The 10,000-nt window shown below is 43.1% G+C and overlaps 2 protein-coding genes across 2 annotated transcripts in view; one reads left to right on the forward strand and one right to left on the reverse strand.

Annotated features, from left to right (window-relative positions):
• psma1 (proteasome 20S subunit alpha 1) overlaps window positions 1–4,567 on the forward strand; it is a 24,985-nt gene extending 20,418 nt beyond the window's left edge. The window contains exons 9-10 of the mRNA XM_079859004.1: window positions 4,207–4,311; window positions 4,391–4,567. Of these exons, the coding sequence (XP_079715130.1) occupies window positions 4,207–4,311; window positions 4,391–4,450 (165 nt within the window). The 3' untranslated portion in view covers window positions 4,451–4,567. The remainder of the gene's footprint in view (window positions 1–4,206; window positions 4,312–4,390) is intronic.
• A 1,060-nt stretch (window positions 4,568–5,627) lies between these two features.
• ric3b (RIC3 acetylcholine receptor chaperone b) overlaps window positions 5,628–10,000 on the reverse strand; it is a 17,449-nt gene continuing 13,076 nt past the window's right edge. The window contains exon 6 of the mRNA XM_079859561.1: window positions 5,628–6,257. Coding sequence (XP_079715687.1) covers window positions 6,067–6,257 — 191 coding nt within the window. The 3' untranslated portion in view covers window positions 5,628–6,066. The remainder of the gene's footprint in view (window positions 6,258–10,000) is intronic.

A 10,000-nucleotide genomic window follows, 5' to 3' on the forward strand; every position in this document is an offset into this window, starting at 1 on the left:
TCGTATCGTTGGTGGTGTATCGCGGTTTTTCGGTTCGGTTCGAATATCGTTACACCCCTAGTGTTTTGTTACTTTCGATAATAAGCAAGGTGTAATCTTTCAAATTTGATCATGAAATTCAAACATTAAATGCCGTTTTGGCGCTCTTTGATGTGGCGTGACAGATCCCCATACTAGCTCCTCATTTAAAGCGGCAGCGCGGAGCGCGAGTAAACGCGAGCATCTCTTCCTCAGTTACAGAATAAACATGAATGGACACCTGAAGGTATGTTGGAAGATACAGTATACTTACTGAAAGGCATCATACTGTAACTCGTGTAATCGCTAAGTCAGTGTTTCAACAGCGGAAATACGTCAATAAAACACTTAGTTTTTCACATAGCTTTATTCAGGGTTTCCGCGGAGTCATAAAAAGTCATAAAACGTCTTAAATTTAATAATAAGAATTTTAGGCCATAAAAAGTCATAAAAACGTCATAAATTGATATGCTCGTTCATTCGTTGGTTCTACCATTGCCTTTTCCCCCTGAAAATGCGCTGGCGGCATAATGTTAAATGCACAGGATAAATGCGCCAAAAGCGGAACGCTCCTTTGAACCGCGCGCCACACGGACCATTTACCCGCTCGGCTCCAAGTCCAGACGGCAGCGCGAGCTCACTAGAACTGTTTATTCTGATCGGTCTCAGTCACAGGATCCAGTGAGAAGCGCTTGAGTTCAGCGAAGAACACACTGTCTCAGTGATTTAAACCAGTTTAAAGGCAGATGAAACAGCGCTGACCAACAGGAGAAACTGCACAACCATACAGCCAGAAGGCTTTTCCGTCTACAATCTCCCATCATTTACCATGGATTTACTGTAACGTTAGCCTAGTAATATTAACTGCACCATGTGGGATATACATATTGAATTTTATTATATTATTAGTGCTGATAATGTATTAAAGGACTAATGGAATATTTACAGTATTTAATAATGTATTTAGGCTACTGTTTTTCATACATTTCCTGAAGATATGTGCCATCAGAGTTAGGCAACACAAACCTGTTTCAAGACTTGACCCCTATTAGCACATGCAGAAACTAAGTAATTATTTTCCCAATAAAGATATTTATTTTGTTAAGGACAAATGACAAATGTTTGAATGTCCTACCTCAGATTTGTGAAATGTTCGCCTGTTTTAGCAAGTGTTTGTCATTATATTTTCTGACAATAAAGAGTAAAGTTAGTTTAAAACCACAATTAACGCTCTGGTTTCTACAACTTTCACTTAGAAGCAACAGTCTGCCTTTAAACTTGAAAGAAATAAAGATTTGACATTTATCGTGATAATTATCGATATTGACTAATATAAAACAATTATTGTGATGATTGTTTTTGGCCATATTGCCCAGCCCTAACTGAATCTCCCGGTCTATCACAATGGGAAAGTGTACATTTAACGAGCCATGGCTCAATGATGGTGTGTTTAGTAGTTGGCTCAAGCCCGTTGCAAATAATCAGTATCAAGCATATTGCACACTGGGTAAGGCGTTGGAGCTGTCTTTAGGCATTTAAATAATACATCTGGTTACTTTCAATGAAAGTCAATTAAAAAAAAAACTTTTGAAAAGAATTTTAATTAATTTTTCATAATTCGTGTAGGTCATAAATTTCAATCATAATGGTCATAAAAAGGTCTTAAAAAGTCTTAAATTTGACTGACCAAACCCTGCAGAAACCCTGTTTATTTACCTCAGGCAAGTCAGTGTCCACAGCTTGTTGGTTTGCTAAGGAAATTAACCCTTTCACTAAATAAATGCACTATATTAGCCTATATATTATATTTTACTTAACCTGTTAATGACTTGATTTAATGTATGTTTAAAATATCTGTCATGAAAATGACAGCAACTGTGTAAATGATTATATTTCAATAATAAACTAGAGTAAAAACATATGTTAATGTAAAAACTGCCTTATACAGTTTACATGTTTTCATACAATTTGTTACTTGAGTGTTGATTATTATTAAATCTAAAAATAAATAGCAACTGAATTTAGGCTAAAAGTCTAGGCTCTGTTGTTAAGCTTTAATGTTATAGTAATGTGAAAGTAAGGGCTCCTATATAGTTTACAACATTAGCAGATCTTTTTTTTATCCTTGCGAAACGTGTACTTGTAATTGAATTAATTTAAAGACAAGGACACAATTTGTTAATTAAAGCACTGTTAAAAAAAAAAGAAGCAATTTTAGCTTTCTAAACCCCCCACCCCACCTAAATGAACCGAACCGAACCGAGACGTCTAAACCGTGGGACGTACCGAACCGTCAGTTTTGTGTATCGTTACACCCCTAGTATTCACCCTGCTGAGGGGGGTGTGCTCAAAGCCTGGAGTGGAGCAAAAGCACGTTCCTCTCTCCACTCTAAGCACTGTGATCACTCCGCTCATGCTCCACTCCGGGTTTCAGTTACCGCTCACGGAAAGAGCATGTCAGGCGACAGCTGGGCGCTGAGGTAGATATTTCAGTTACCATGGACACACTTATAATGCAGGTAGGGCTGGGCGATATATCGCTATATTTTTGAAATGCGATATGGAATTAGACCATATCGCATACATCGATATAGTTCAGATTTGCGCTGTGATCCTTGCTCCCCCGCTCCTCCGCTCCTCCTTCCACTCTGCGTGCGTGTTTAGAGCATGTTATGTTATGAGAGGCGAATCATGACTACTTCAGAAAACCCAGCACAATAAGAACTACCAGTCAGTGACATAAGTGTACGCTGAAATAAAGTCTTTCACCTCAGAAAAGCGGACTCTCCTGTCCTGTCAGCCGTTATCCTGTCCTCGTAGCGCTCTCTGCGCGCTGTATCGCCTCACTGATCAAGTGCAAAGGAAACTACGAGCATGCAACGCCGTTACGTTGTAACACGAAATAAAAGTAATGCAGGGATGATTCTCATTCTATTCACCAGGAGCAGTTTCCATGTTTCATTAACAGTTATTGTTAATATTGTGTATTCACCTTGGTAACTGTCGTTTCCATATTAACCCCAAAATGCCACTATTTTTCTTTGTGTTATTTTTAATATTTTTAAATGACTAGTTTGGGACTGCTTTTTAATAGCTTTAGCATAGGCCTAATGTTTATTTATTAGTACTAGTCTTTACTATTAGTCATATTCTTACAATTTATGTTAAGTTAAGGGGAAAAGTACTTGTGTGTGTTAACAAATTTTGTGTAAACGTGTTATAATTTGCCTATATATAATATAATATAATATATTATATATATATATATATATATATATATATATAGGCAAATTATAACACATGTTTACACAAAATTTGTTAACACACACAAGTACTTTTCCCCTTAACTTAATGAAAGTTTAATTAAAGGGGAAGGCTTAGCGAGATGGGGGGAGAATGGCAAGCCTTTTAGTTCGTGGACTAAATAAATCAAACAGCCAGGTACGTGTGTTTGCACAGTATGTCACAGGAGACTTCAATATGGCAATAATGCTCCCCGCCTGGCTTTCATAGATTAAAATAGCTTTTAAAATACGCCTACTGGCAATATTAAAGTGGTTTAAAACGTCTCCCCTTAAAACGCTATTGGTCTCGACTATTTAAAAAGTTAAAGGAATATGACTTGGCCTAAAAAAAAATTCAGTCAGAAGAATTTGTTTCACTTTAATCCCTGTGGTTATTGTTGATCTAGACTAAACGTGAGCGTTTCCTCCTCTCACTGGCACAAATAAGATTCAGTATTCCCGAATGAATAAACTCAGTGAATGCAGAATCAGAATACTGTGCAAACCTCCACACATATGCCTCTGATCTCACTCTACTGACCCGTGGACTCGCTTCTGGCCTTCGCTGACTCAGCTACACCATAAGCTGGAGTGACTATAGATTTATCTAATCTTTCTTTGTCATAAAAGAGTAACAGCAGCAGCGGAGAGGTGTGAGCGGCGCCCTCTGCTGTACAGGCCTGGGTCTGCATGTCCTTCAGCCTGAGGATTATGGGTCTTTACATTTGGCCAAAAATATACGTTTATTGTTATAAAGAACAGGCCCAGCCCATGTGGGAATAAAGTACCGCATTACTAACGCAGTTAGTTACTTATTAAGGGAGTAACGCCACACTGAAATGCATTAGTTGTGTGTGTAAGTCCCGGCACTGCCACACACTGCTGTAACGCTGCTGTCCTGCAGAACGTGTCCATCGGGATCGTGGGGAAGGAGCTGGAGTTCACCATCTATGATGACGACGAGGTGTCTCGCTTCCTGGAGGGCCTGGAGGAGCGGCCGCAGAGACGGGTGAGTGTGTGTGTGTCCTGTTCCCCAGCACAGGGGTTCCTGCAGCGTCTGACTGTGTGTGTGTGTGTGTGTGTCACAGGTGGCCCCGCCGGCGGACGAAGCGGCTCCAGCGGTGCCTGAGGAACCCATGGAGCACTAGCACACACTCCTGCACTTCTGACCCGAGATGACACATCTAAACTCATCACACATTACTCAATGAAACCTTCATTTTCTATATCTGTGAGTGTTAGAGAAATAAACCTGTTCTTGTTTCTTTCTGAGTGTGTGTTTATGCTTTCAGTGTGTGTGTTCATTATCCCTCACGAGAGCTGCTGGCGTCTCCCTTCATCACACACACCGATTCCAGACACCGCTTCATTCAGCATTCCTCATGACAGCACATAAGCTCAGTGTGATTGGTCAGATCCGACTCGTGTGATTGGTCAGATCCGACTCGTGTGATTGGTCAGATCCGACTCGTGTGAATGACATCAACTCTCTAGAAATGAGTCATCAGAAGAGTTAATTACACACTTCAAAAAGTGCTGAATACTTTCCACGGGTCTGATATTCCTATTCTGATTCCTTCCGATCTCAAAGAGAATCTATTGCGCTCTTCCTCAGAGTCTTGATGTTGTTTCAGGCTCTACTCTGATTATTCTCCTCATATTCTCCATTGTTGCGGCTCCTCTCTTCCCAGTCTGTCAGTAACGCTCTGTTTACTTCCTGTCTCTGTGAAGCCCCTCCTTCTGAAAAGCACACTGTGCTCTGATTGGTCGGCTGGAGCAGTGTGTTGTGATTGGTCGAGCGCTTCGAGTGTGTTTGGGAAATGCCCCACCCCTTCCCATAACTGCCAGTTTAACACACTACTAACTAACTCAACCAGGCCCCGCCCCTTTATTCTGCACATTAATTATTATAATGAGGAATATTGTGACGTGTTCGTTCCCGGGAGAAACTCAAACAGCAACATTTACTCGAGTCGTCAGGAAAGAGAAGCTGAGCTCCGCTATAATCCCAGTGAAACGCTTCAGGAACAAGAACACACGTGGGCGGGGCTTGATTGAGTGATCTCATGTGAGTGACAGGTTATAGCCCCGCCCTCGTCATCAGAGAAGAGAAGCTGCCAGAGGAACGGATTCAGATTCAACATTACGGGACGGTCCACTCTAAGACTCGGGGGTGTGTGTGTCGTGCCAGAGCTCAGGTGATCATCAGTGTTATATAGGTCAGGCCACGGTCATCGTGTGTGTGTGTGTGTGTATCATCGGCTCGCTGAGAGGTGAACCCTTCATCTGATGATGATGATGATGATGAACCACAGAAACAAACATCAGGTGGGAGTTTTATTAACACACTATCATAGCGGAATATGATACACATTCATGCAATCGTGCAGGTATGACAAGAACATGTCAATAAATAAAGCATCAGTTACAGAAGTGATTAAACAAGTGATGAAATGTGAAGCGCATCAACTCAACTCAACTAACTAGAGTCATCATAACTGTGTTTACTGTGATAAAGCCTCTCACTGCCCTCAGACCTGCTGTGCATTATGGGTCGCTCTCTGTCAGTGACGAATCATATATAATAATATTTGAGGTCTGAAATGTTTCACACATGAACATGCTAAATGAATATGTTGTGCTAAATGCAGCGGCTCAATACATGTTCTTCTGTCTGCATTAATGAAGACGTGTGTGAAACAGGTGACGGGTCATTAGTAGTGATGTGAGCTCGCATGTGGAGAGGTTCACAGGCATCCGGCGCTCAGTGACACTGTCTGCTCCTCCGTCTGACGGCGCTGGGCTCTGACTCTGGGCCGGGCGTGACGTCACTTCCTGTCTGTGGCTGTGATTGGCTGCTGGCGTCGGCTGTCTCCTCATGTCCGCCGCTCTCTCTCGTCAGGTCAGGAGAATGAACACAGCAGAAATGCTCATTACGGCTGTCGTCTGGAGGATCTGTGGAAGAACAGGCTCATTACACACCAGTGCCAGTAAAGACCAGTACACACTGCTCATGATGTCCCAGTATAACCACAGCTCTCAGTACTCAGCTCACTGTTCCAAAGCTCTTCACACACGTGTCCTTACTCTCGGCTACACGACAGTGACTGTCACACTGAAACTACCGAAACACTGCATGACTCGACTCGGCTCATTCTGGAAGTGAGCGGATGTAATACAGTGGTCAACACCTGAAGTGGATCAGGAGAGGTCATCAGAGTTGTCCTCAGACAAGAACGGGGATTGTTCAAAGTTCATGTATAACTGATGAAAGGTTTAGATCCACTTCAGATGTTGACGACGGTATATGGGCTAGAAGGGTTAATGTGACCCACATTACTCCACGACCAGAGCCGAATACAGAGAGTTTAACTGCTTGTGTGTGTGTGTGTGTGTGTGTGTGTCACGTAACCTACAGTGAAGGAAGCGCATTCCTCTAGAACACCTCTAATTTTTGAACATTTCTTCTTGAATGTAGTAAACAGTAAACAGCTGTTATGATCAATTCTGCTAAGGTGAACTTTAGTGCAGACCCGTATGATAATATTGAAGCACTAGCGCTGATAAACCCTGTGCTGAACCAGAGGTCGCGCTAACCGGATATTTTCCGTCACTGTCGTTTTTCTTTTAGTAGTGACGGAAAAATCTAAAGGTCATCCGTTATTCTGACAGATTACGCTGAGGGCGATCTATTGTAATCTGTAACTGTAATTCTCACTCCTCTCCACTTGGTGGCGAGTGCGCAAGTTAATATACATATCTCGTATCATCCGTCTTTGTCGCCGCTGCATACAGTAGCAGAAATGTCACGGCAGCTGAGTGGAAAAGCTTCTTCCAACGGCCAAATAGTTGGGATTAAAAAAGGTGAAAAAAGAGGAGCTGATGCAGTGGAGGATGAAGGACTAATACACAACAGTTATCAGTCACCGACAGCTGTGACGGGCAACCAAGCGGCAGCAAGGCGCCAGGAGGTCAGAGGTCAACCGCGCTCAATGGGAGCAAGAGGTCACGTGGATGAGGAGTAACGAGTAACGGACTTGTCCGAGGCTGCACGACGAGGCAGAAATCAGCTTTAAATGATCACAAAAGTAGCCATAGCCACATCAAAGCTTCACGGGTGGGCGACCAGAGCGTGGCCATGGTCAAGCATGTCCAGCAATCACAGGCTGCCTGTAACGAGGCGTTAAACACACAGTTCAAGGTTGTGTTCAATACAAACACCTTTACCCTAACCAGAGGTGGGTAGTAACGAAGTACATTTACTTCGTTACATTTACTTGAGTACTTTTTTAGAAAAATTGTACTTTTAAGAGTAGATTTGAATGTGGGTACTTATTACTTTTACTCGAGTACATTTCTAATGAAAAAACTGTACTTTTACTTCGTTATGTTGGGCGACGTTCCTCTCGTTACTTTATTTTAATGCAATATGTGTTGTTAAATGCGTAGTTTATTCCAAGCGCGATGTATCTTTTTTCTGGACTTGAGCGATGCTCAATTCACAAATGAATGACTCTTTTGAGTCGATTCTGTTCAAAGACTTCATCAAACAAGTTGGCAGATCTGTCTAAATCGGTTCGCGAATCAGTTTGAATGATCTGTTCAGTTCCTGCACGCACTGAATCGTCTGAAACGATTTCAATTCACACTCGACTCTGAGTCGTAACAGGAAGATTTAAGCACATTAAGCGTTAGATGAAGTGGCAGTGGACCTACAGTACAGTCAAGTGAGAGCAAATCTTCAAATGCATCATATATTTGCCAGCGATGAAGATCTTTATTGAACATCTTCGTAAGCTGTCTGTGAATGAATGATTCCACAGGAGTCAGGACGATATATTCGATTTCATTTCACTCAGGTAATACATTTTACAACCAAACAGATTATTACGCCACGATACTAGAAAGTATGACATTACCCGTTTTTTGGACATATACATTAATTTACATTAAATAAAGCTACCATTGTTCACAGTTTATGAACACCCGCCATCCCGCGGTATTGTGTGTATTGTTGCGCAGTGGCGTGCGAACTCGACTTGAAAACGAATGCCTTTGCCTGCCGTAGACAGTTAACCAGTTTAAACATGCTTGCAGAAATATACATTTGATTATATTTTGGAGAACAGTCAGAAGAAGATCCGTCGATGTATCCGTTCAGATGTTCATGAGCGCGAGCACATGTGAAGAGTTTTTAACTCTTCTCTGTCAATACCTTTGAATGCAACACTCTGCAGATTCACTTTATTTCGACATTGTCTAATAATCCAAATGTAGTTGTATAAGTTACTATTATACAAACCAGAGGACAGGCAATGATTTTCGAGCTATACAGATGGCAGAAATAATGCTTACGTCTCTCTTCTGTTTTTGTTGCAAAGATAGCTGATAATAATAGTCATTTAAATAAACAAAATCTAAATAATATCATTTTATATGACGACTTCAGAGGCAAAAACCTCTAAGTACCATCTGAAATTTTCTTCTAAAAGAGCATTTTTATCAAGCTTGTATGTTTATGTTAACACTTAAATGGCAATGAAAAATAGCCTACCTATTAATTGTCATTAAAGTGAAATTACTGAACTTAAATATACGAGCTTGATACAAATGATTGTTTTAGAAGAAAATTTCAGATGGCACTCAGAGGCTTTTGCATCATGAAGTCTTCATATATATAGGCCTATATGATCCGAAGTAACTAGTTACTCGCTACTTGAGTAGTTTTTTCATTGGATACTTTTTTACTCTTACTCAAGTAACTATTAAGATTATTACTTTTACTTTTACTTTGAGTAAATATTTCTATAAGTACTTGTACTTTTACTTGAGTACAGTTTTTGGATACTCTACCCACCTCTGACCCTAACACACCTCTCAGTCTGCTGGGTGTCTAGACCTGAGTCGCCTCCGCTGTCAGAGCGGTAAACATCATCTGCATCGTGCTGAATACATGGCCAGATGAATAAAAAATAGCTTTTCTGTCAGCAAACACTTAACATGGGTTTGGATCATACAGGGATAAAAGAGTTCCCCGTGTGTAAGATGAGCCACTCTGCTGTATCTGTAATGCTGAGGGCCTAATCTTCTGCTGGAGGTCAGGACTGCGTTCGCTGAGGGGGGGCTGGACTGCGTTCGCTGAGGGGGGGCTGGACTGCGTTCGCTGAGGGGGGCTGGACTGCGTTCGCTGAGGGGGGCTGGACTGCGCTGGGGGGGGCTGGACTGCGTTCGCTGGGGGGGGCTGGACTGCGCTGGGGGGGGCTGGACTGCGTTCGCTGAGGGGGGCTGGACTGCGCTGGGGGGGGCTGGACTGCGTTCGCTGAGGGGGGCTGGACTGACGCTGGGGGTGCTGGACTGCGTTCGCTGAGGGGGGGCTGGACTGCGTTCGCTGAGGGGGCTGGACTGCGTTCGCTGAGGGGGCTGGACTGACGCTGAGGGGGGCTGGACTGCGTTCGCTGAGGGGGGGCTGGACTGCGTTCGCTGAGGGGGGGCTGGACTGCGTTCGCTGAGGGGGGCTGGACTGCGTTCGCTGAGGGGGGGCTGGACTGCGTTCGCTGAGGGGGGCTGGACTGACGCTGGGGGTGCTGGACTGCGTTCGCTGAGGGGGGGCTGGACTTCGTTCGCTGAGGGGGGGCTGGACTGACGCTGAGGGGGGGCTGGACTGCGTTCGCTGAGGGGGGCTGGACTGACGCTGAGGG

This window comes from Squalius cephalus (genome assembly GCF_949319135.1).
Source record: "Squalius cephalus genome assembly, chromosome: 23".
In the NCBI taxonomy this organism is placed as follows: Eukaryota; Metazoa; Chordata; class Actinopteri; order Cypriniformes; family Leuciscidae; genus Squalius; species Squalius cephalus.